The sequence below is a fragment of the Phyllostomus hastatus genome, unplaced genomic scaffold (genome assembly GCF_019186645.2).
Source record: "Phyllostomus hastatus isolate PE091 unplaced genomic scaffold, TTU_PhHast_1.1 phas_scaffold_501, whole genome shotgun sequence".
Classification (NCBI taxonomy): Eukaryota; Metazoa; Chordata; class Mammalia; order Chiroptera; family Phyllostomidae; genus Phyllostomus; species Phyllostomus hastatus.
In genome coordinates, this window is record NW_025334033.1 from 36,389,065 (window position 1) to 36,416,434 (window position 27,370).

The 27,370-nt window shown below is 37.3% G+C and overlaps 2 protein-coding genes across 3 annotated transcripts in view; one reads left to right on the forward strand and one right to left on the reverse strand.

Annotated features, from left to right (window-relative positions):
• The window catches only part of WDHD1 (WD repeat and HMG-box DNA binding protein 1), a 61,181-nt gene extending 59,521 nt beyond the window's left edge, over positions 1 to 1,660 (reverse strand). The window contains exons 1-2 of one of the 2 annotated variants that reach the window (XM_045823975.1): positions 1,583 to 1,660; positions 1,257 to 1,349 (exon numbers count right to left, since the gene is read on the reverse strand). In XM_045823975.1, the coding sequence (XP_045679931.1) occupies positions 1,257 to 1,333 (77 nt within the window). In that variant the 5' untranslated portion in view covers positions 1,334 to 1,349; positions 1,583 to 1,660. The remainder of the gene's footprint in view (positions 1 to 1,256; positions 1,350 to 1,582) is intronic. The other variant, XM_045823976.1, reaches the window with a different exon arrangement.
• Positions 1,661 to 1,758: 98 nt separating this feature from the next.
• On the forward strand, positions 1,759 to 25,961 carry SOCS4 (suppressor of cytokine signaling 4). Its single transcript, XM_045823601.1, has 2 exons — positions 1,759 to 2,032; positions 20,923 to 25,961. Exon 2 carries the CDS (start codon positions 21,012 to 21,014, stop codon positions 22,335 to 22,337), a length of 1,326 nt encoding a protein of 441 aa, XP_045679557.1. The 5' UTR covers positions 1,759 to 2,032; positions 20,923 to 21,011; the 3' UTR covers positions 22,338 to 25,961.
• Positions 25,962 to 27,370: the final 1,409 nt, after the last annotated feature.

Consider the following 27,370-nt stretch of genomic DNA (forward strand, 5'->3'; position numbering starts at 1 on the left):
ATCTTCTTCTCTACATAACCATGTCTACTCCAGTCTAAGTCCCCATCAAATGAACCAAACTTACACAGATACCTTCTAATAGTCTCCCTGAATCCACTCCTGCTCCTTTTCCCCCATGTACCTTCTCAGAGTCTGATCATATCTCCTCTCTGCTTCAAATCTTTAATACCCTCCTACTACTTTTATTATGAAATCAAGATTCCTTAATAAAAATCAAAAGGCCTTGGGTAGGATGTCCAATGCCTACCTTCACAAATTTGTCTCTTGTCAATCTCAGCATCACTGCCTACATTTTAGATCGCTAGCTTTCTTTCAGTTCTTTGAGCAGACCACAGTCCCTATCCCCACTGGGTGTTTGCACATGTCTATCCCTTTGAGTGCCAATACTTCCACCCCACTGTGACCACCTCTTTATACTTCTTAATGACTACTCAGTCTTCAGATCTCATCTCACAAAACACTTCCTTAGAAAAGCTTTCCCTGCCTTTTCAAACTATATCAACTTCCCATTTTAGGATCATTACACATATCAATTAATATTTCTAAATACAACTTTAAATGTACAGTTATTTTTTGTGATTTGTGCCCAATGTCAATCTAAAAAGACCTTAAAGTCAATGAAGGAAAAGACTGTACTTTGCTTACTCTATTATATCTTTAGTCCTCAATTGAATAGACGTGCAAATATTTTTCAATGAAAAATCAACATAGAAGTGACAGGGGAAGCCACACAATTGGATAGTGGTACATAGGAATAGGGTTTAAAAAGCTCAGAGACCTGAATAACCCTAGGAAAATATCACCATAAGAATCAAGCAGGGGAAATAAATAGAAAAAACATCCACCAGAAAGTTAAAAACAACAAAAAAGTAAATAGCACCAAGAAAGCCAAGGGAGGATAAAAGACAAAAAAGATAGAAAGGGCCACTGAATGTGACAAGTAGGCACCTAGCGTTCTGACATCTCATAACTAATATGAGATGCAGCGAGGAAGTGAACAAAGGTAAAATACAGGGAAAAGTCACATCTTTCCAACTCCCCTGGAAGTAAGATTTTTACACTCATTAACTTTCTGATATCCTTAAACTACCATGACAGTCTGCATAGAACAATAAATGTAAGGAAAATAAACGTGCCGTTTTACATTTCAACCTTATTTCTCTATGTTTCTACGACTTGTTTTAGGCTTATATGACATAAGAATAGAGGTTCTAATATTTACACCTGAAACTTTTTTGCTTCTCACAGTACTTTACCTCCCAGAATCATCAAAACAGACATCTGTGTGTCCCTCTGTATGTCCGTATCTCATCGGCTTCCGTGTCGCAGGCATCTTTTCCTTCACCCAGCTGAAAATGTTCCAAAAAAGCTAGTGTTATTTTAAAGGAAAGGAAAGCCCTGGGCTGACGAAAAAAGGACCGTCTTTCTTCACACTATTAAATACCTCCCCCGAGCACGCTCTCGACATCCTCTATACCCCACCCGACCGGCACAAGCAGAAAAAAATGCAGGATCTCTTAGACAATAAACCGGGAAGAGGACACTCTCCTCTTCCGAACGGATAGCGCCAAAGAGAACTCACCGAGTTGCCTGCGCCTCCGCAACTGAGAAAGGAGAGACAAACTCAGGCGCAGGGACGATTCCCGCGCTCGGGCGCGCTCGCCACACGGCGCTTGCGCCGGCACGCCCACGCCCAGCACGGGTCTGGACTCAGGTCGCGGGCTGGTGACGTCACTGCTCGCCGGATGAGAGGAAAAAAGCCGGTTGCTGGGGGACTGAGAAAGAAAGGGAGGGAGCCGAACACGGAAGTGGTGGTAACGTCTAGGCAGTGAGTGGAGGCGGTGACCGCGACGTCTCAGACGGGAACCCTGAGCCGAGGGGTGGGAACTTGCTGAAAGGCAATCGCCTTGTAGGACTTAGATGAGGTGCAGGAGTGGCTGGGCCTCCCTCCACCTCAGCGAGCACCCAGACGGATGGCGATGGTGATGGCGGCAGTTACTCGGACAGCTCCGGTTAAACTGCGCTTGGAGAGGTGAGTGGGGGAAGGGTGGTTGCTGCCTGCCCACCTATTGAGGTCCGTTCCTACTTCTCAGGCTCTCCTCACATGCTACCATATCCGCGACCCTGAACGGGCCCAGCACCTTCTTGGCGCTCGGCTGGAGAATGTGATCTTTGGGCACGTTCTCTAGAGTAGAGGAAAACGAGATTCTTCTCGACCCTTTAATCTTGGCATCCTTCGCGCCCTCACCTTGTCATTTTTCTGGAGATAAAAAAGAAGAAAGACTTAATCTCAGTTTGCGATCCCTGGAGGTATGGCCTGTACATTAATGTGTAATCTTGGAGACTCTACATATATCCCTTAAGAGGAAAGTAACTTGGGTTCCTGTTCAGACCTCACTTAAAGTTCAGTGAAGTGCGTACTTGGATTTAAAAAAGGAGCTAGAACTAAAGTGCATTGTTAAATACTTCGTTCTGTCCGTGCAATATGTGCTTAGGTCTTGGCCATTAAGTTTATGCTTTTCTTATGTCTTCACTTGTCCATGTTGGTAGACCGATCTCCGATGAAAACCTCCACAAAGATTGTGTGTGTGTGTGTGTGTGTGTGTGTGTGGTACCCACCGCTTAGTCTCAGTCAAACCTTTTTATGACGTAAGTGAGACGTTTTTCTGTTGTAGAGATTTCCCCCATTGTTTTTCAATCCCGTTCCATCTTGAATGGTTGCAAACACAGCACATAGTTAAGACAAGTCATGGTATTGTTCTTACCGTTCTGGCATTTTGTAAAGGGTGGTTTTGAGTACTGGGGCTCCAAATAGGCTTACTAGACACTGAGGTTTGAAATATGAATGAAGAGAAAGAGGGATTGGCTGAAAAACAACTTGGGGTTTGTGGGAAAATAATCTGTTGTTGAATTCCCTCTAGAGCGAAAGATAACCTGAGACAATTCTTGAGTGACTTAATGTTATTTGCAGATCATTCGTTTTTTAGATAGACTGATTTGTACATTTTTTATCCAAGTAAATATCATTAGATAGACTGTAGGGTCAAGCTGAACTCTGACATTGTTCATTTCTATAATAAATAAATCTTGATGAGATTTCAGTGTAATACTATTCAGAGCTCAGCATAGGAATTTGCAAATTGGAACAAGAGTTATAGCTATAAAATGCTCTAACTATAATATTTATAATACCATTTGACTTTAAAATTATGAATGGTGTCCACACTTCTGTCCTTTCACTTTGCTTAGGTTAAAGAAAATTTTCCTTTACGAATTTCACATGTCTGAAAGAGCTTGGACTTACAGTGAAACAGCCCTATGTTTTCCTTTTGATTCTAACAGTTACTCTTTGTGTGACCCTGAATATACTCCTCTACTTTTTCAGAATGTCAGATTCCTCATCGCTAAAATGTAGAAGATACCCACCTACATTAAATTGCTAAAGTATACATAAGATAAAAATTTCACTAGACAGCCCTGGCTGGTGTGGTTCAGTGGATTGAATGCCAGCCTGTCAACCAAAGGATGGCTGTTCCCTTCCCAGTCTGGGGCACAAGCCTGTGTTGCTGTCCAGGTCCCCAGTAGAGGGCGTGTGAGGGGCTACCACACATTGATTTTTCTCTCCCTTTTTATCCTTCCCTTCCCCTCTCTAAAAATAAATAAAATCTTTTAAAAATATTTTTTAAAATTTTGCTGAATGATGATTTAAACTAACTCCATTTTAAATGAAACTACTAAATATCCACCCAAAGCATCCCATTAATAACACAAGACAATTAGTTTTATACATCCATGAATATAGTCTTTTTGCTACAGTGTTTTCACAATTCCATTTCTGTTTCAGTCAAATGCCGGCAAATTTTAGTATCTTCATTGAATTTATGGTCTTCTTGAGGACAACAGACACTGAAATAAAATGTACACAATGGTAGTGCAGTAATGAAATGCAACAAATGTTAGCAAAAGTTCTAGTTATTTAAGATTATATAGCAAATAGTGCATGTCTTGCAGAAGTAGGTAGCTGAATGAACTCACTGAAAATAATGCTAAGGTCACAAATTCAACTGCAGCGAAGTGAGTTAGCTTTGCTCTGTTGTGACCTCTCATAGTAGTACCCTTAGGCTCACAAATATTGTTGGTCTCAAGGGCTGTAGGGTGAGAAAACATGAATATATTACCATCCCACTAGTATCATCTACATAAAAAGTAATATTGTATAATCTTGAAGAATCTGTTTATCCAAGAGGCATATCAGTATTGCCTTATGGAAGGAGTTTTAAAAATACCTTTTCAATGAAATGTGTGCTTTATATAAAATGATTAATCCTGTGAAAAATAAGACGGGAAGAAAGTATAACAACAACAGAAGAACATAGTGCAGGATAATAACACTAAATGTTGTTTAGAAATCTGAAGACTTTTATATGCCTGAAAGTATCCTGAAACTCACCTGCCCTTTAAATTTATTTTTGGAGTAAATAATACTTGCACCTGTATAAACCTCCTAGGGTGTAAAAGGGAATACAGTCTTGTGTTACATTAATACTGGGTCCAACATAGATATGATCACTCTTATATAGATGAAAAAAACTGAGACTCAGAAAGGTAATTTGTCCAAGGTCACAGTCCTACCAAATGTCAGAGCTACAAATAGAACTCAGGTCTTTTACCTTCTAATCCAAGGTAGTCTTAACCACTCTGCCTCTCCAAATCATAACTGTTGCCATAAAACTTAGAAATTAGTGAAATATACCAGAATTTTAAGGCAATTTTATTGAAGTCTAGAGTCACCTTATGATAGTTTATAGGTAAAACTTGTTCCCAAGCTTAAATGTAAGCATATATAATTACTATAAAGTAATGAAAAGAATAATCTATAATCAGTTTTAAAAAATTATTTGCCTACCGTTTCTGTTGAAATCTATTTAAGTGAGCTTGCAAAACTACAAACTTTTGTAATTAAAGTTTGGTTACATATAACCATATTATTTTCAAAAAATTTAAAATGTTAAGATTTTTTAAAAACAGCATGTTCATTATCAGGAGTAATTTAAAGTGCTTTTTAGATATTCCAGAAATGCTAAAGCCTCTTCAGCCTCAGTTTTATGAAGTCTGTTTTTGTGCAGATTTTCTAGCCTTTGTTTCATCTTTTTCCTTTTCAATCTTAATTTCACTACTTTCCCATCTTTAATTTTTTAGAAATTAGCTTCTACATGAAAAGTTAAGTAATACTAGAAAGCAACTAATACATATTTTCATTAAGCTCAATGTATTCTGTTTTTGTACATTTTAATCCTGGCATTAAAAACAGGCAGCTAACATTATCCAGATTTTACAAAGGGAATAATGAAGCTAAAAGGAGATTTTTAAAATCAGTTGACTAGTAAGTGACAGAGTCTTAGTTTTAGCCCATGTTTGATGATTTATCAACTCATGCTATTTCATCTGTACCATGCTTCATTTTAAATATGGTATAGTGAAAAACTGTAGTTTATTATTTTTATGGAGCTTAAAACTTTAAAATTTTCTCTTTAGACTAACTTGCTCATACAGGAAAAAAAGACTGCAAGGGAACAAGCCAAAATATCCAAACTGACTGCTTAATTGAATTACAGTCTACCCTTGAACAGCTCTGGACCTAGGGGCCACAATCTCCTACCCCTACGTGCAGTTGAAAATCTGAGCATGAGTTTTGACTCCTCCAAAACTTAACTAATAGCCTGTTGTTGATTTTAACCCTATCTATTAACACATATTTTGCAATATGTGTGTGTATTCTTACAATAAAATAAGCCAGAGAAAAGAAAATGTTAAGAAAATTAACGAAGAGAAATACATTTACAGTAGTATACATATTTATTGGGGAAAAATGCATATAAGTAGATCCATGCAATTTAAAATGTGTTGCTCAAGTATCAACTGTTCTTCCTCTTTTTAAAAAAATATGTATTGATTGATTCTTAGAAAGAAGAAGTCAGGGGGGAGAGAGAGAGAAACATCAATTTGGGTTTTTTAAATTTGTTTTTTCAATCCTTACCCTAGGATATGTTTATTGATTTTAGATAGGGAAGGGGGAGAAAGAAACATCAAAACATTGATGTGAGAGAGAAACATTAATTGGTTGCCTCTGGGCCTAACCAAGGATCAAACCTGCATCCACCCCAGGACCTTTTTGTGTACAAGGCGACACCTCTATCAACTGAGCCACCTGGCCCAGGCAAAACATCGATTTTCTGTTCTACCCACCTATGCATTTAGTAGTTGCTTCTTGCATGTGCCCTGACCAGAGATGGAACCTGCAGCTTGGCCTAAGTGGACAGTGCTCTAACGAACTGAGCATGTGGCCAGGGCTGTTTTTCTTCTAAAGAAAACTTTTCTGGATGTTCCATATATTTTATAATGAGCATGTATTGTTCTTATAATTTAAAAGTTACAAGGAAAAATATATCTGTACAATCCAATTTATTCCCTAAAGTGTTATAATAGTCTACCTTAAATATTCTAGTTTCTAAGATTTCATTAGTTCTTCCACTTTTGGAAGTCCATGTACTGCCAACTCTTAGTTTTCTGTTCTCTCCATGCTAGATTAGCGATTTTCAACCTTTTTCATCTGTGACACACATAAATTAATTACTAAAATTTTGCAGCACACCAAAAAATACATTTTTTGCTGGTGTGAGAAAAAAATAGGTATAATTTTAATTCTTTCACACTGGACAGCTATTATTACGTTGACTGTTGTTTTTTTATTTGACAGTGTAAGGGAAAAGAGATCAGTACCCCTGACTAAATAGTCAGGCATGTTTTAAATATTCTTGAAGCACGCCATTTGAAAATCGCTACTCTATGTTAACTTCCATCAGTTGCAGTTTACTAGGCATTTCTCATTATCTTTAGTTAGCATGCTCAGAAAATATATACTCATTTTTTTAAAGATTTTATTTATTTATAGATGAGGGGAAGGGAGGGAGAAAGAGAGGGAGAGAAACATCAGTGTGTGGTTGTCTCTTACGTGCCCCCTACTGGGGACTTGGCCTGCAACCCAGGCATGTGCCCTGACTGGGAATCAAACCTGTGACCTTTGCTTCTCAGTTCAGTGCTCAACCCACTGAGCCACACCAGCCAGGGCCGGAAATGTATACTCATTTTAATATTTAGACCACGTTAAGTGTTTCCCCAAAGTTTATTCCCCAAAACAGATTTGTGGTAAGTTAAATATTGGAAACTATTGCTTAAGCGGTTTTCTTAACTGAAGGACTTCTTGGAACCTTTTGCTAAATATGCACTGTAATCTTTCAAAGGAGAAGCATTTCCGAAACTTGTTTGATAAAGAAACTCATTTCTCTAGAAGATATATTAACATCTTTTAGGACTAGTGTCTACAAGACTATGGATTGGGAAGCAAATTATTATTAGGAAAGTAAGTGGAGAAAGTGGGAGAAGATGAAGCTACAGTAGTACTAATTAATCATTTTTTTTAATTCAGTTAAGTCCTTCGCGTGGTAGCATGAAAAAGGAGACACAGTTGACCCTTGCACAGTATGGGTTCGAACTGCACAAGTCCACATCCATGGATTTTTTTCAATAAATATATTGGAAAATTTTTTGGAGATTTGTGACAATTTGGAAAAACTCACAGATGAACTGCATAGCCTAGAAAAATAGAAAAATTAAGAAAAGAATGTCATGAACGCATAAAATATATGTACTTAGTATATTTTTAACACTTAACTACCATGAAACATACACAAGTCAATTATAAAAAGTTAAAATTAATTAAAACTTACACAAACATTTACAGACCATACATGATGCTCTTCACAGTGGAGAGAAATGTAAACAAATACAAAGATTCAGTATAACTGCATAAAATTAACTATAGTACATACAATACTATTGTAATAATTTCATAGCCACTTTCTGTTGCTGTTACAGTAAGCTCAATTATTGTGAATATCTGCTTAAAATGCTGTGTGACGTTCATCATCTCGTTGTGAGCAGTTCGTCTCCCCAGTAAATTGCATATCACAGTAAAAAGTAATCACGTGATTCTCATGTATCTTTCATCGTATTTAATGCAATACCATAAACTTTGAATAGCAACATTGGGACCCATATAAAGTTCCACTAGTGGTCCTGCAAGTGCTCCCAAGAAGCAGTGAGAAGTCATGACATTGAGAGAAAAAGTTGAATTGCTTGATATGTATCATAGATTGAGGTCTGCAGCTGTGGTTGCCCACCGTTTCAAGATAAATGAATACATATAAAAACAGAAAAGAAAATACGTGAGGCTCTCGTTGCTGCTATGCCAGAGAGCATGAAAGCTTTGCCCTTTTTACAAGATACTGTTTTATCTCCTATTGAAAATTAAGCTTTTATGTGGGTGCAGGATTGCTATAAGAAAAGTGTACCTACAGACTCTTAATATGACTCAAGAAAAAAGCAAAGTCATTATATGACAACTTAAAGCAAAAGGAAGGTGCAGGATCTCAAGTTAGAGAATTTCATGCCAGCAGAGGATTGTTGGCTAATTTTAGAAAGAGATTGGCTTAAAAAATGTCAAGATAACAGGGGAAGCAGCTTCTGCCAACCGAGAGGCAACAGACAAGTTCCCAGACGCCATTAAGAAGACCATTGAAGGGGAAAAATATCTGCCTGAACAGATTTTTTTAAAGTATATTTTATTGATTAAGCTATTACAGTTGTCCCAATATTTTTCCCTTTGTCCCCTCTGCCCGGTACCCCCTACTTCCCTCCAGCAGACCCCACCACCACCTTAGTTCATGTCTGTGGATTGTGCATATAAGTTCTTTGGCTTCTCCATTTCCTATACTACTCTTAGCATCCCCCTGTCTATTTTGTACCTACCAATTATGGTTCTTAATCCCCGTACCTTTTACCCCATTCTCCCCTTGCCCCTTCCCCACTGCTAACCCTTGATGTGATCTCTGTTTCTATGATTCCATTCCTGTTCCAGTTGTTTGCTTTGTCTTTGTTGTTTTAGGTTCAGCTGTGAGTTTGTCATTTTACTGTTCATAGTTTTGATCATCTTTTTCTTAAATAAGTCCCTTTAACATTTCATTTAATAAGGGTGTGGTGATGATGAACTCCTTTAACTTGACCTTATCTGGGAAGCATCTGCCCTGCCCTTCCTTTCTAAATGATGGCTTTGCTGGATAGAGTAATCTTGGATGTAGGTCTTTGCTTTTCATCACTTTGAATACTTCTTGCCTGCAGAAGAGTTTCTTTTAAGAAATCAGTTGATGTCGTGGCTGATGTTGCTCAGTGGATTGGGCAACATCAAACCAACCTGCAAACCAAAGGGTCATTGATTCGATTCCCAGTTGGGGCACATGCTTGGGTTGCTGGCCAGGTCCCCAGTTTGGGGCGCTTGAGAGGCAACCGCACATTGATATTTCCCCTCTTTCTCCCTCCCTTCTCATCTCTCTTAAAATAAAAAAAAATAAAAAACAATATGTTCATTTTTTAAACAAAATCTGTTGATAGTTTTATAGGAACTCCTTTGTAGGTAACTCTTCTCGTGTTGCTTTTAAGATTCTCTCTTCATCTTTAACCTTTGGCATTTTAATTATGATGTGTCTTGGTGTGGTCTCTTCTCTGGTCCCAACTTGTTTAGGACTCTCTGTGATTCCTGCACTTGTATGTCTATTTCCTTTACCAAATTAGGGGCCTTTTCTTTCATTATTTTTTCAAATAAGTTTTCAATTTTTTGTTCTTCCTCTCTGGCCTCCCTGTTATTCAGATATTGGCTCATTTGGAGATGTCTCAGAGTCTTCTTATTCTCTCCTAGGTTTTTTTGAATTTTTGTTTCTTCATTCTGTTTTGGTTGACTGTTTATTTCTTCTTTATATCCCAAATTGTTGATTTGAATCCCGGCTTCCTTCCCTTCACTGTTGGTTCCCTGTGGATTTTTCTTTGTTTTACTTAGTGTAGCCTTCATTTCTTTCCTTGGGTGTTTGCCATAGTCATTGGGATCTTAAGCATCCTTATCACTAGTGTTTCGAACTCTGCATTTGATAAGTTAGCTATCTCCATTTCGTTTAGTTCTTTTTCTGGAGTTTTGATCTATTCTTTCATTTGGGCCATATTTCTTTGTGGCCTCAATTGGCAGCCTCCCTGTGTTTGCTTCTGTATATTGGGCAGAGTTGTTTTGACTCCATCTTGGCGCACCTGTTACATTGTAAGGGGTAGAGCCTTAGGTATTCACCACAGTGGGGCAACCTGCTTCACTGCTTTGTGGCACTGTATGTGGGGGAAGGGTCTGAGAGGGAACAATGCCGCTTGCTTGCTAGACTCTCATCCCATTTCCAGTCACTTCCCCCACTTCCTCTATGTGTCTGGCACCCTTCTAACTGCTGCCCTTGTGCTGAATCCCAGAGTTGGTGGGTTTCACATGTTCTGGGGCCCTGCAGGTCCTTTAAACAGACTCTCCTGAGAGGCTGGCAGTTTGTTCGCTGCCCAACCCCCACTGGCTCTTTATTTTGCTGGTGCTAGAACCCTGGACTATGTGGTCCAGCCTGGGGCTAGAATGGCTTGCTTCCCAGATGTCCCTCCTGGTTTTTACCCACAACAGGTAAACATGGGATAGACCACCACTGCTGCTGACATACCACATCCTCTCCACCCTGACCCCCTGTCTCTGCCCCTCCTACCCATCTGGATAATATTTCTTAAATCTTTGGTTGTTGGACTTCCATACAATTCAATTTTCTTTCAGTTCTGGTTGTATTTTATTTTGAGATTAGTTGTGATCCTTCTTATGGTTGTGCAAGGAGGTGAAGTGTGTATACCTCTGCCTCCATCTTGGCCAGAAGTGGCTGCCTAAACAGGTTTTTAATGAAGAGCTAATAGACACCACGCCAGAGAAATGAACAGAACATGACTTGATGGAGATGAGTATTTCCAATCCAGAGCCAGATGATGAGGAAGAAGACATAGAAGAAACTGCACCAGGAAACAGACTGACATTAGACAATCTGGTAGAAGGGTTTGGATTATTCAAGGTGGCTTTTGACTTCTTTTATGATATGCACCTTTCTATGATATGGGCACTGAAAGTAAAGCAAATGGTGGAAGAAGGGTTGTTGCCTTAAAGGAATATTCTTAGAGAAATGAAAAAGCAAAAATATCAGACAGAACTTGCAGTGTATTTTCTTAAACTTACAACACATGTGCCTGTCTGACTTGCCTCCCCTTCTACCTCCTCCATCACTTCTGCTCCTGCCACCCCTGAGACAACAAGAGCAACCTTCCTCTTTTTCCACCGCCTAAGCCTGCTCAACCTAAGACAAGTGTAATGAATAGTAAATAATCATTATGTCACACATTTCATAAACTTACCTGTTGTGTATGTGTATGAGTGTCTTCGTGTGAAAATCTGTATGGCAAGAACTGTGTGAGATGTTTCTGTGTAATCATCATCATTGCTTCGGTATTCATCGTGTGCAAAATTTGAATTGTGAAGTGGATAGACTACCTTTACCTAGTCATAGGTGAGTGATACTTGATATATAATTAATGTTTTAACTTTCTTAGTGTTTTATAATTTTGTGAAGAATTACATTACTGTACAGCATGCTTCTCATAATTGGAGAAACTGCTTATTGGCCTATCATCACAAGTAAGTAGTTTGAAATATGTGTTTCTAACGCTGTATTATGAATCTGACTGTAATAGTGTATACCATAAAAATTTTATAACCATTCATTAGTGTATATGCTAGGGTACTGTAAGTAATGGTATCAATTACAGGAGACTACCATAAAGCAAAATTGTATTGCTGCTTCATTATCAGTGTATGAATTTTTATACCTGCAAATGAATATGAATTTTTATACATTTAATTTTTTTATGTCTAGTGTTAGTAATATATATAACATCTACGGTATTTTTTATTATATAAGACAATATTAATGTAGGTACTGACAGACAATTCATTTTGTAAATGAGTAACATAAACATAACGCTATCCATATGTACAGCACAGTACTGTAAATCTAGTTTGTCTTCCTTTTGACTTTTTCTTTCTTTTATTGATTTTAGAGAGAGGGGAAGGGAGAGAAAAGAGAGGGAGAGAATCATCAACATGAAAGAAAAAGCATCAATCTGTTGCCTCTTGCACACACCCTGACCAGCAACCAAACCCACCCTGGCATGTGCTCTAAGTGGGAATCGAACTCCCGACCTTTGGTTTGCAGGGTAACACCCAACCAACTGAGCCACACGGGCCAGGGCCTTGTGTGTTGATTGATTGTTATCCATGAGGCTGCTGGTCAATAGTAAGTGATTAGGAATTAAGTTTTTAGAGAACCAAAAGTTTCAACTGCATGGGGAGTTGATCCCCCTAATCCCCAACTTGTTCAAAAATCAACTGTACTTTAAAATATATACTTGAAAATGAACCTGTATTGCTTTTATAATGAGAAAAAAAAATTGGTTCAGAGGTTTTTCTCGTATGAACAAACCAGTTTTTCATATTTTTTCTTTATCATTCCAAGGAATTCATTTGTTGTCTACTATCCATTATACTCCTTTTGTGGTACCTAAATATTTCCACAGAGTCCAACACAAATATCAGAATAAAATATCAACAACTGTGACCCTACCTAGAATCTAATTCAGATATCACAAACTGTGATCAGAATGCTTTCAAGGAATTTGGGGGTACATAAGGGCAGGAAAACTTTGGAATCATGGATTTGGTAAAGAAGTTCCTGGGCTGCATTACTATTAGAATAGTAATTTATTAATGAATTTTTTATGTAATGAAGTATTATTTATAGGATCGAATTTATGCCCTGTCTATATGGCTCAGTTGGTTGGCTCATTGTGCATATGCCAAAAGGTTTAGGTTTCAATCCCCAGGCAAGGCACATACCTAGGTTGTGGGTTTGAGCCCTGGCCAGGGCATATATGGGAGATAGCTGATTGATGTTTCTCTCTCTCTCCCCCCTTTCTCTCTTTCCCTGTCTCTCTCATTCCTCCCCTTCCTCTTTCTCTAAAATCAATAAAAACATATCTTTAGGTTTTAGGTAAGGATTAAGGATAATACTTATCTTTAGGTAAGGATTAAAAATATTTAAATAGAATCAAATTTATTTTAATTTAGTGTTAACATGAAATTTGGTCTTTAAATGTACATTACCATTGTAGACATACTAGTTGTTCAATGAATAATATATATGATAATGACCCCTTATCCAACATCATAGAGAATATAAAAGAATTTTCCAGATAAATGATATTTAACCTTTTAATTATAAGCTTAACAGTTTCTGTAGAATACTTGATCTTAAAACACCTTTCAGGCCTCGATAGAACTAAGTGTTATTTAAAGCTTTTATTAATGTACAGTGGCCATGTTGGGTATTCTTTTTTTTTTTTTAATATATTTTATTGATTATGCTGTTACAGTTGCCCCATTTCCCCCTTCACTCCCCTCCACCCTGTACACCCTCTCCCACCCATATCCCCACCTTAGTCATGTCCATGTGTCATAAGTTCTTTAGCTCCTACATTTCCCATACTATTCTTACCCTCCCCCTATCTATTTTCAACCTACAATCTATGCTACTTATTCTCTATACCTTTTCCCCCCCTCTCCTCCTCCCACTCCCCTGTTGCTAACCCTCCATGTGATCTCCATTTCTGTGGTTCTGTTCCTGTTCTAGTTGTTTGTTTAGTTTCTTTTGGTTTTGCTTTAGGTGTGGTTGTTAATAATTGTGAGTTTGCTGTCCTTCTACTATACATGTCTTTTCTTTATCTTCTTTTCTTAGATAAGTCCCTTTAACATTTCATAAAATAAGGGCTTGGTGATGATGAACTCCTTTAACTTGACCTTATCTGAGAAGCACTTTATCTGCCCTTCCATTCTAAATGAAAGCTTTGCTGGATAGAGTAATCTGGGATGTAGGTCCTTGTCTTTCATGACTTGGAATACTTCTTTCCAGCCCCTTCTTGCCTATAAGGTCTCTCTTGAGAACTCAGCTGACAGTCTGATGAAAACTCCTTTGTAGGTTACTGTCCCCTTATCTCTTTCTGCTTCTAGGATTCTCTCCTTCATTTTTACCTTGGCTAATGTAATTATGATGTGCCTTGGTGTGTTCCTTCTTGGGTCCAACTTCTTTGGGACTCTCTGAGCTTCCTGGACTTCCTGGAAGTTCATTTCCTTTGCCAGAATGGGGAAGTTCTCCTTTATTATTTGTTCAAATAACTTTTCCACTTGTTGCTTTTCCTCTTCCCCTTCTGTTACCCCTATAATTCGGATGTTGGAACGTTTAAAGATGTCCTGGAGGTTCCTAAGCTTCTCGTTTTTTCGAATTCTTATTTCTCTGTTCTTTCCTGTTTGGTTGTTTTTTTCTTCCTTCTGGTCCACTCTATTGTTTTGAGTCCCAGTTTCCTTCCCATCACTATTGGTTTTCTGTGCATCTTCCTTCATCTCTTTTATGGTAATCTGCATTTTTTTTCATGTAATTTGTGCCCAAAATCAACCAATTCTGTGAGCTTCCTGATCACCAGTGGTTTGAACTGTGCATCTGATAGGTTGGCTATCTCTTGGTCGCTCAAAAGGATGAGTCCTGGGGCACTGATCTGTTCTTCTGTTTGAGATATGTCTCTCTCTCTCTCTCTCTCTCTCTCTCTCTCTCTTTTTTGGTCTGGTTGCTCCTGTTACAGTGAGGGGCTGAGCCTTAGGTGTTCACCGGGGCTGGGCACCCCAGTCGCTAGATTGTGACGTTGTATGTGGGGGTGGTAGCTCTGTTCTCCTGGGATCTCAGTCCCTTCTCTGGGGTCCTGGGTTGCGTGCTCTGCCCTGGTCCACAATCCCCGCCTCACTGGGTCCGCCAGCTGCCACTTGCATACTCAGGGTCCACCCGCTGCGACCTTGTGCACCCCAGATGCCTTACGCGCTCCCGGTTGCCTTATGTGCCCAACTCTCCCAGTTCTCCGCGCCGCGACCCCATGCCCGGCTTCTTGTCTCCGCCCCTCCTACCGGTCTGGATGAATGGGTCTACTTCAACTTCTTGGCTGTCCGACTTCCATTCAGATAAATTCTCTGTCAGTTGTGGGTGTTATCCTGCCTCTAAATTGTTGTTGTTCTAATCTTGGCTGTGCGTCCACCTATGCCTCCATCTTGCTGGAAATCCTCCCATGTTGGATATTCATTCTATTGTTGCTGTCATTGCAATTGATGCTAGAACCAATGACCAAATGGCTACTGAATCTGGGCACTTGCTTTTTTAAAAGAAGGCTTTTATATAAACTTGCTTTTTAGACATTTGCCTTTGGCTCATTGAGAAATATTTTTCACAAATGATGTCACTGTGTACTCTGCAGAGAAATGTAACTTTGCCTTCATAAAAAATTAATTATTAAATCAAAATCCAAAACAACCTTCTCTCAAGTGATTCTTTCACCCTTTTTTTTAAGAAAAGAAAAGCTCTTTGCAGCTACCAACAAAGATCTTTGATTTGTCAGCACCTTTCAAAGTATCTTTGATTTCTCTACTACATAAAATGGTAGTAAAGCCATCTTCTTGACATTTTTGTCTTTTCTTGTACTTTACACAAAGTTTATATAAAATTCCAAAAATACCTGAAATTAAAAATATTGTATATCAGTTATACCTCAATTTAAGAAAAAAAGAATGAACATAGGCTATTTTTTACAGGACTCATTCAGATTTAAAGCCCTGCACTTTTTTTACATTCAGATATTACATGTCTAGGCAAGATACCAATGCACTTTTTTTTTAACTTATCTTTAGTCTTTAAAACTATGACAGAGTGCTGGCCTGTGAATCAAAAGGTCTCTGGTTCAATTCCCAATCAGGGCACATGGCTGGTTTGCAGGCCAGGTCCCTGGTTGGGGGCATGTGAGAGGCAGCCAACTAATGTTTCTCTCTCACCTTCTCTTTCTCCCTCACTTCCCTTGCTCTGAAAATAAATAAATAATTTTTAAAAATAAATAAAATATGAAAAGTTTTATTCTCACTAAAAATTAATGTTATTTTTATTTAGAGTATGTGATTGATTTTTATTTTTAAGAATTTTGATTTAGCGGAATTTCTAGAAGAGATTTAAAATTTTTTCCATGTATTTAAATGTAAAGATGTTAGATTTTTATATATATTTACTCTTTTATAAAATTATGTAATAGTAAAGGAAATTCTAAATATCTTTTTTCCTAAAATTATCTCTCCATAGCATAAACTTTTTAAAGTTACTTTCTCAGTAATTATTAAGATGTTTCCTGGCCCTGGCTGGCGTAGCTCAGTGGATTGAGCACGGGCTGCGAACCAAAGTGTTGCAGGTTCGATTCCCAGTAAGGGTACATGCCTGGGTTTCAGGCCATGACCCCCAGCAACTGCACATTGATGTTTCTCTCTCTCTCTCTCTTACTCTCTCTCTCTCTCTCTCTCTCTCTCTCTCTCTCTCTCCCCCTCCCTCTCAAAAAAATAAATAAATAAAATCTTAAAAAAAAAGATGTTTCCTATACCATGAAGTGACCTGTTTTGTTCTGTTTTGCCTTTCCCTCCCTCCCTCCCTCCTTCCTTCCTTCCTTCCTTCCTTCCTTTTTTTCTTTATTTCTTTCCCTTTCTCTTTCCCTCTCTCTCTGCTTTTGGCTTTTGTTTTGTGGGGGGATTGTTTGTTTTGTTTTTTGAAAAAACACTTGTGAGCATTTAATGAACTTCCCTTCACATGGCTTCAAACTAACAGGACTAAGGGTCCCTTTCCTGCCTCCCCTGCCCAAATCCAAGACCTTTGATCCTCTCTTCAGCTCTTCTACTAAAGAATTTGGTCTTCAGGATGATAAGCTGCTATGGGGGCTTCCCCTTCGTCAGAATTTTGTAGTAGCCCTATCACACCACCATCAAGGATAGGAGCAGCTCAAGTCTTGTTTTTGGTAGCATTTACCCATGTCTGCTCACTGACCAAGGTCCACCCACAGTTTATCAAGGTTGACAGTTGGGCAGAAGCTTGGTTCCTCTTTAAGTGGTAATGCTTCATACCAACTTTCCCAAAGTCACTTGGGTGGTATTTATCAAAGTTGATCCTGTGATGGATGATGCAAGCCACCAGCATTACCTCAGCTTCCCAGGTGCTTTTGATATGGCCAAGGCCATGGCTTACATGGCCTGGAAATTTCCAAGTCTTCCTAAGTCTGGATGGCTGTCAGTGGCTGAGAGGCAAGAGGGAGGCCTCTTCTAATCTTTTTTAATACATCTGCTAAGTAGCTTCTAAGAGTCACCTGTTATCCCAGTAAAGTTAATCAAATTTAGAACACTTGTCACTTTGTAAAAGAAAAATGCATAATTCATCTTAAAAGTTCAAAACTTATTTAAATATTTTGCTCTGAGGTAATTAGCAAACCTTGTGTTATAAAATTTCCAGGATCATATCTATTTACAAAGGATTATAAAGATTCTCTTATTTAAGATGATCTATTCCACTGTTCTATTCCAGCAACATGCAGGCAGTGTGGTACACTGCAAGTAAACAAGAAATGGAGAGGGCGCAATCAAGTCCTCAGCTCTTTGGAACCCCAGCTCTTCCTTCAGGGATAGCACACCTTCAGACAAGTAACGCATGTGATGATGAGTGATTGGAACATTGTCAACTAGACATCCAATATTAAAACTTTATTTTTTCTAACTTTTAGACAAATATAAATGGAAATAAATTTTATTTCTACTTTGGAAACTATAACATTAAGTGACATTCTGACTAATATATCGATATGCTGTGTTTTGCCAAATCAACTTTTGCCATAGCAGTTTTAAAAAGCAGGACTTCTGAAGCATGAACTCAGTTTTCTAGCAAAAGACTACCTATGTAAAATTTATATAAAGCTATAATTCTTAGATTCAAAAAGATAATCAGAAGGTTTTCTGTGCATTAACTCTTTAAGTACAGGTAAATGTGTGGAAAATTTAAGGTAATGGTATTTTTCACTTCATTTTATGGATACCTGCAGCATTAGCACATGTAAGAATGGTTAGTTAACTTAAATTCCAGGGCATTTGATCAATTGGTACCAACCATATGCAAGTTGGTAAGCCTTGCCAAAGTAAACCTGTTAGGTTAGCATGTAAACTTGTGTAGAGGAAGGCTGGAAATTAGTTCTCGGGGGGAAAAAGTCTATTTGTTTTGTAGCTTTATGGTCTGTTGAGTTTCAGCTATATCTGGCATATTGATCCTTTTTTTTTCTTTTTTTACTTTGAAGTACTGTACTAGTTATCTTCCTGAAAATTTTATTTGCTCATAAACTGTGGTTTGCATTGGGCTGAAGATTGAGGGGTTCTGCTATTTCTTCATTAAGAGCTGCTTGTCTAACTAAAACTGGCTTAGGTGCTTTAATAAAATAACATATCTAATATGTTTTTTTTTTCCAAAAAGAAAAAATATGTTAACCTTTATTGAGTACATAATACATTTAGAATCTAAGCTAAGTACTTCACGTACATTATTTCATTTAATCCCCAACAGCCCAGTGAAATAGGTAGCGTCACTACCTCTACTTTACAGATAAAGAAACAGGCTTCAGGGTCATATAGCGGGTGTAAAACAAGCCGGACTTGAACTGTATTTGCAGTGCCTGCTGTCACTGCTATGGAACTGCATCCTTGCCGTATGCGTGTGTAGAGATACTGAAAATGTTAAAAGTGGTTACTGGGCGGTAGGATTATGGATGGTTTTTATGTTTTTCTTCACAACTTTTTCTACTTTGAATTTTTCACAGTGAGTATTAATTACTTTCTTAAATTTATATTCATCAAAATGATACATGCACCTAGGTTAAAAAATTAAGCTGAGAAGCTAAGAAACACTGCAGTTCTCTTCTGTCCATCCTGAAGGAATCTTTCAATTTTTTTAACTTTTTCCGATAATTACCATCATATTTCTAAATAATATGTTTATGCTTTGCTTTCTTGAGTCATCAATTATTAGATTAGATACCAGTTGAGTTCTTAGGATTTACCTCTCTTTTAGTCTTGTTCTCTTACCATTCTTTTATTATAGTTATATCACAATTTTGGTAAATATCGTTCACTGCCAAGCCATGTGTTATATTTCATAACTCTAATTTCTTGTATAATGTTTTAATTTTTCTATAATTAGTAATTACCTAATTCTTTTTCCATGGCTTTCATATGTTCTCAATTGCATTTTCCAAAAGTTAATTCTATTTTTTTTTTCTCCCCTAAAATCTTCCATCTGGCAGCCCTAGGTCCTTGTATGGTTATATGAATGACATGCTCTCCAGCAGGTCCAGAGACCTCCCTTCATCATCATCTCAGAAATTCACTTTTCCTTTCCCCTATGTTGAATATCTTGTTTCCTGTTTTGCTTCCTTTGTTTTGGCTTTACACCCTAATTTTAGAAGAGAATGTGTCCCTGACTGGTGTGACTCAGTAGATTGGGCACTGGCCTGCAAACAGAACAGTCACAGGGTTTGATTCCCAGTCAGAGCACATGCATGGGTTATAGGCCAGGTCTCTGGTAGGGAGTGCACAAGAGGCAACCACACATTGATGTGACTCTCCCTCTCTTTCTCCTTCCCTTCCTCTCTCTCTAAAAATGAATAAATGAAATCTTAAAAGAAAAATAGAGGTAGAGAGCTTAGCAATGATGTAGAAATGAAGGAAGAAATGACACAATTTAGAGGTAGCAAGGAGGCAAGATGGAGCTCACACCCATTGGAATCAAGTTGGTCATATATCAACTAAACTGTTACCTTGGTAATTTTTTAGTAAGTAAAAGCACCAGGCATTTCAAACTTTAGATAATATGTTTTTCCTCATTTTGCCACAAGTTGGCCTGATGCCTCTTTCCTGAAAGCTTGTGGCACCAAAATGTGGGTAGATGCTGAAATTCACCAGATGCCAAATACCACCATTCCAGCTCCAAAAAATTCATCACTTGCCAAGAACTGTTCTTAGGCATTTGCCTGAGCTAGATTTCTTCAGTGTATATTTAATCCTTCCCCAACCCAAGAATGGTTAAGAAGCTCTGCAAGAGAACATGTGCCTGTCCTACTTTGGAAAGGAAAATAACTGTCTTACTCTGAGAAGATAGACTCCTCACACTAAAATTGTTGTTTCTCAAAACCAGGGCCTCTGGGTCCCAAGGGAACTGGAAAGTCATATGGGACTCAGACTTCCTCCTTTTCTTCCTCCCCCTCAATTTCTTCCTTTCTGTCTTTCTTCCCTACTCTTTTTTTCTTCTCACCTTCTTTCCCTCCTTACCTCCCTTCCTTCCTTATTTCTTTTAATGTTCAGCACTTCAAAACTTCAGTGGATATTTTACACTTCCCCATAAAAAGAATAGCTAAAAAAATATTTTGGGGGTGCTGGAATTTGATAACCTGGTTATCTTAGAGTGATCTAAAATGTATGGTGGCTATTATTTGTGTTTTTTGTAAATAAAAATTGGAACCTCCCCCCCAAAAAAATACATTGGGAATGCTTATGTGGTTTTTATACTGTTCAGTGGTGATTACTATTTAATAAATTCTTAATAGCTTTATAACTTAAAACTGTTGATATTTTCAATCAGTAGGAATAAAAACAAGAAGTGAAGGAAGGAACTATGTGTATGGTAGTGACCTTTAAACACCAGCTTATAGATGTCTCACTGTCTCTTAAAATGAATTCAGTGATCTATTGTGAAATGAAAAAATAAGGGAAAAAGCTATTGGCATAAGATGTATCTCAAGACAAGAAATTATTCACATTTTGATCATATATTTTGGCTAATAGAGGAAGCTTGGTTCTTTTATTTAAGTGCTCCATCTTTTTCATGAACTATTTACTATTTTGCATCCTGGGACTAGTGGGGTTTAATATGTAAACTATATGATGTGAATGACAAATGATTAAGGATTTTTTTTTTCCTTCCTTAGGTACATGAACGTGCCTAAAAGAAATTTCCTTCCAGAAAAACTGAAAAAGCAATATTTATAACACTGGAATTTTTTAATAATTTATTAAAATGGCAGAAAATAGTGAAAGTAATAGTAAAAATTTAGATGTTAGACCCAAAACTAGTCGGAGTAGAAGTGCTGACAGAAAGGACGGCTATGTGTGGAGTGGAAAGAAGTTATCTTGGTCAAAAAAGAGTGAAAGTTGTTCAGATGCTGAAACAGTAAATGCTATAGAAAAAACTGAAGTTCCTTTGCGGAGCCAAGAAAGAAAGCACAGCTGTTCATCCATCGAGTTGGATTTAGATCATTCCTGTGGCCATAGATTTTTAGGCCGATCTCTTAAACAGAAACTGCAAGATGCTGTGGGGCAGTGTTTCCCAATAAAGAATTGTAGTGGTCGCCACTCTTCAGGGCTTCCATCTAAAAGAAAAATTCATATTAGTGAACTCATGTTAGATAAGTGTCCTTTCCCACCTCGATCTGATTTAGCCTTTAGATGGCATTTTATTAAACGGCACACTGCTCCTATCAATCCCAAATCAGATGAATTGGTAAGCACAGACTTGTCTCAGAGTGAAATGAAAGATGGTCAGCCACAACAAAGAAGAGACATGGAAGAAGAGGTGAACTGTTTTTCACATCCCAGTGTTCAGCCCTGTGTCATAACCACCAACAGTGCTTCATGTAGGAGTGGTCCTATGACTGGCTCTGTGATGAACCTGGTTTCAAATAACAGTATAGAAGATAGTGATATGGATTCAGATGATGAAATTATAACACTTTGTACAAGTTCCAGGAAAAGAAACAAACCCAAATGGGAGATGGATGAAGAAATCCTGCAGTTGGAAACAACTCCTAAGTACCACACCCAGATTGATTATGTCCACTGTCTTGTACCAGACCTTCTTCGGATCAATAACAATCCATGTTACTGGGGAGTTATGGATAAATATGCAGCGGAAGCTCTACTAGAAGGAAAACCAGAGGGTACTTTTTTACTTCGTGACTCAGCACAGGAAGACTATTTATTTTCTGTTAGCTTTAGACGTTATAGCCGTTCCCTTCATGCTAGAATTGAACAATGGAATCACAACTTTAGTTTTGATGCGCATGATCCTTGTGTCTTCCATTCTCCTAACATTACTGGGCTCCTAGAACATTATAAGGACCCAAGTGCCTGTATGTTCTTTGAACCACTTTTATCCACTCCTTTAATTCGGACTTTCCCCTTTTCCCTGCAGCATATATGCAGAACAGTTATTTGTAACTGTACAACTTATGATGGGATTGATGCCCTTCCAATTCCTTCTTCTATGAAATTATATCTGAAGGAATATCACTATAAATCAAAAGTTAGAGTACTCAGGATTGATGCACCAGAACAACAATGTTAGGTAAAGGGTCGGAAGAAAGGAATTTAAATATTTTATTTTTGTTAATGCTACTTTGAATTTTTCTACAAGGGCAGTTAGAGTCCAAAATAAACCTCTGCCCTAAATTTTGCTTCCAGATCAGTTCATTTTTCTCATGATACACTAATTGTTTAAGGTTACACACTAAGGGTTAGTGGATATTTTTGACCAGGTGTTTGTTTTTTGTTTCTATCATACAGAATGTATACTTAACTTTTTTCTTTTCTTAATTGTAATTTGCATATGACCCAGGGATATTTGAATTTGGTAGACATTGTAAACACAGTTAAAAATCTGTATTTCATGATTTTCTTTAAAAATAGTCCTATGTCCTTTCCTACGTGTAAAATGCTTTGTTAACCTATGCCACTGGCATTCCTATACATAAAATATGGTTTCCTCATCCCCCTTTTCAGAGTTGTTTTTAAATTCTTGAGTAAAGCTGAGTGTTGTAATTCACAATCCATATTAATGTAATTGACTTTAGTAATTTGCTAATAGGGATGTTAAAGTTAACAAAATGGCTTAAATCAAATTTGTGTTTTTATGTAAAATATTAAATATAAAGCAGTATTACTAAATTTGATCGGTGAGAATCAAATGAGAATGTGACATTTTTAAAGGTGAATTTATTCCACAATATGGCATGGTCATATGTTATTCTTTGAATAGACCTCTTGAAACCTGGAAGAGTTACCATCTTCAGAACCTAAATATTGTTCCTTTCTCACTAGGCGCTTTAAAAATAATGATAGTACTGTTAGTAAGTAGTAGTCACTAAAGTACTGAAGCAACTGTGTGGCTTTTCTTCATTGACTAATGAACTGTTGCTCCTACTTAGCTCTTTTATAGAAACTCTGAGCCTATTATTTGGGGAAATGCCACAGTTCATAAACAAATTTTCATTGATCCCTATATAGTTTTTCATTATTTTAAATTGAGCTTGAGTAAATCTTCAAAAGTAAACATAGAGCTTATTATTTAGAAAGCTTAATACTGTTTTTGACCTTCAGGTTTCAAATAATTATTTTCAGAGTTAACGTGTTACTGTGGCTTCAAAAAGAGGAAAACATTTTGAGAGCTACATGGCTTATGCCATGCTGAACAGTACTGGGCAACAGGTGTAATATTTTAAATTTACTGTCCCCAAGAAGAGGAAAGCATTTAGAAACATAATTATTTCAATGAGATAAATGAAGTGATATTTATCCATCCCCTTTTTTAAAGAATCAGTGAATAATAAATTTCCTAAATAGTTGTTTCTTCTGATGAGCTGTTTACCACTTTGTAAATTCCCATTTTTAATATCATAGTAAGTAATTTCTTGATGCTGGTTTAGCTCTACTAGAAAACAGATTCTACCTGAGTTGAAAGAAATTTGACTCAAATTTCCAAGTTAGAACAGCTGTTTCTTAAATATCATTGCTTTTATGTTGAAGTAGCATTTATCTTTTGTGCAGTTCTGCTGCTAATGGAAAGATGCCATTTTTTTCAATAATAGTATTAAAATAAATTCTTAGCAATTACTACAAAATTAAACCAAGAAAATCTGTTCCCATTATCGGCTAGCATTTTTTTCTCGGTGATCTCAAGATTGTCTCAGTTCCAATGAAAGGTAGCTCCTAGAATAGCACCTCTCTCAGCAGTGATGAGGCTCAGAATCTCAACACCAATGTCAGGACAAATATTTCTTCTAAAGAGATATTTCCCTTTTACAAAAGAAAAGTCTACTACTACCTCGACTTTATTGAGGCACTTTTATAGATCACTGAGAGCTTATCTTACTTACCAATATAACACTTCCTAAATACTCATCTTTGATGAGAGAAAACTAATAATATGGTAAGACTACCCATGGTTATAATTTTTTTATCAGAATTTGATAATGAGACTTTCTGTTTCTATGAAACAATTATTTTAAATATTTTTCTTTAAAAATAGCTTTTTATTGGTACAGAAAAACCTAAGGGATGACAAACTAACAAATATTCTGTTAAAAGGTAATTTTATAAAGAAAAATGAAGCATAATTATGTTTTATAATGGTAAAAATTGGTATTTATATAAAAATCATGATCTAAGTAGCTTTTCACATAGTCAAACTGGTTGTGGTATATTTTCTCTGGCTTTCTATTTTCTCAACTTCAATTAGTAGCTCAACATTTTCAAAATGCTGCCGTGTATATAGCCTTGAAGTAGATGATCTAATAAATGAGAGGAGGAAGAGTCATTTACTCTGAAATGGTTTGTATTTTTCCCTTGGTATTTGCTATAGTAAAAAGAAATCTGGAAAGTAGAAATATAAAAGACTTGAGAAGAAAGTTGTTTACCATGAAGGAAAAAGAAAAGAGTAACAAATTCATTTTTTAAAGCATTAAGAGATCAGAATTTATAAAAGTTAATCTCTTTCTTGGCTACTTTGTGAGGATATATTTAGAAAAGCATCCAATATTTAGAAACTAATACATTTATTAAAATGAAATTAGGAAAAATGTGAGTAAAATGAGTAAGTACAAATATATCTAAATTTTGTAACACTTAAGGCATTGTGACAATTTGAAAAGTAAATTCTGGAGTTCAGAAAGGTGGAAATGTGTAGAGCTTATTGGTAAGAGGATGAGGCTAAAAGAAACAAGATAAAATATTAAAATTAAGAATTTAGGCTTTACCTCAGGGAAAAGCCTTGACAGTGAAAGGGAGCTACTTCATTGCTAATAGCTAGTCTGGACCAGACACTTAACTGTGCTTTGGGAATCATCCTGCACTAATCAGGAAGTAAACTTGACTTCTCTATTTCTCTTGAAGCTGTTCAGGACATTAACCCCCCTTTTTTAAGCTACAGCATCTTGATTCATACTATAATTCCTAAAATATGCTGACGGACTTTTTTAGGTTCCTTGAGCATTTTTGTATGAAGAATCATGTATGATGTTTCTATAATCATGCCGTTCACTTAAATAATTCATAAAGGGCATGGTTTAATTTAAAGGAAGACCTAATAGGAAGATTAGAGGAAGCTTTTAGTCAGCCTGTGGCTAGATTTATTGATTTGGTGATCAGACCTGTGTTCTTTACTAAATTTCAGCTGATGGCAAACTGTGGTCAAAGAGTGGCTTTCAGTTAAAGTTGTGACTTCTTTTATAAATAATAATACAAAGAATGTCTTAGAAATTAGAATCCTTTAAAAAGGAGAGCAAATGTGGCAATTAGGACTCATATCATTATACAAATTCCATTTCTTTTTATAAGAAAAACAAATCATTATCATTTATTCATGAGCCAAGTCCATTAAGAAGATAAATCAAGTTATCAGCTTCCTGTCTCTGAAGTTTGGATCATTTTATAGATCCACATAATAGAGAGCTTCCTTCCTATGAAACAAAAAAACCTTGAGACCTAACTCGTGAATATATGCTTAGTTTTTTTTTATTTTTAAAATATATTTTATTGATTATGCTATTACAGTCGTCTCATTTCCCCCCTTTTTTCCCTCCGCCCTACACATCTCCTGCCACCAGCATTCCCCCACCGTAGCTCAGGTCCATGGTCGTACATACAAGTTCTTTGGCTTCTACATTTCCTATACTATTCTTAACCTCCCCCTGTCTGTTTTCTACCTACCATTTGTGCTACTTATTCTCTGTACCTTTTCCTTCACTGATAACCCTCCATGTGATCTCCATTTCTGTGATTCTGTTCCTGTTCTAGTTGTTTGCTTAGTTTTTGTTTTTGTTTTTGTTGTAGGTTCGGTGATTAATAGCCATGTTTGTTATTTTACTGTTCATATTTTTTATCTTCTTTTTCTTAGATAAGTCCCTTTAACATTTCATATAATAAGGGCTGGGTGATGATGGACTCCTTTAACATGACCATATCTGAGAAGCACTTTCTCTGCCCTTCCATTCTAAATGATGGCTTTGCTGGATAGAGTAATCTTGGATATAGGTCCTTGCCTTTCATGACTTCAGATACTTCTTTCCAGCCCCTTCTTGCCTGCAAGGTTTTGTTTGACAGATCAGCTGATGATCTAATGGGAACTCCTTTATAGGTAATGGTCTCCTTTTCTCTTGCTGCTTTTAAGGTTCTCTCATCTTTAATCTTAGCTAATGTAATTACGATGTGCCTTGGTGTGTTCCTCCTTGGGTCCAACTTCTTTGGGACTCTCTGAGCTTCCTGGACTTCCTTAAAGTCTATTTCCTTTGCCAGATTGGGGAAGTTCTCCATTATTTGTCAAATAAGTTTTCAATTTCTTGGTCTTCCTCTTCTCCTCCTGGCACCCCTATGATTTGGATGTTGGAATGTTTAAAGATGTCCTGGAGGTTCCTAAGCCTCTCCTCATTTTTTTTGAATTCTTGTCTCTTCATTCGGTTCTGGTTCAGTATTTCTTCTGCTCCAAACCATTGATTTGATTCCTGGTTTGATTCCTGTTGGTTCCCTGTAGATTTTTCTTTATTTCACATAATGCAACCTTCTTCGCTGCCTGGGTCTTTTTTTATGCTGTTGAAGTACCCAGTGAGTTCCTGGAGCATCCTGGTAACCAGTGTTGTGAACAGTGCATCTGATAGGTTGGCTATCTCTTCATCACTTAAGTTGTAGTTTTTCTGGAGCTTTGAACTGTTCTTTCATTTGCACCATTTGTTTTTTGTTGTTGTTGTTTTTTTTGTCTTGGCCCGCCTGTTATGTAGTAAGGGGCGGAGCCTTAGGTGTTCACCAGGGCTTGGCAACCCACAAGGATGCATTGTGATGCTCTATGTGGGGGAGGGGTCTGAGGGAACAATGCCGACTGCTTTGCTCTCAGCTGGCTTTTTAGCTCTCAGCCGGCTTTCAGTCACTTCCACTGCTACCCACAATCAAATTGGGCCCTTCTGGTTCTGATCCCTGGTTGGGTGGGTTTGTGTATGTTCTAAGACCCTATGGGTCTCTCCAACGAATTCTCCTGTGAGGCTGGGTGTTTCTCCCGCTGCCACCACAACCCCCACAGGTGTTTTCAGTTAGAGGCTTTGAGGCTTTATTTCC

Bases quoted from the DNA above. Each gene is read 5' to 3' on its own strand.
- SOCS4 (XM_045823601.1), top strand. From the start codon at position 21,012: ATGGCAGAAAATAGTGAAAGTAATAGTAAAAATTTAGATGTTAGACCC.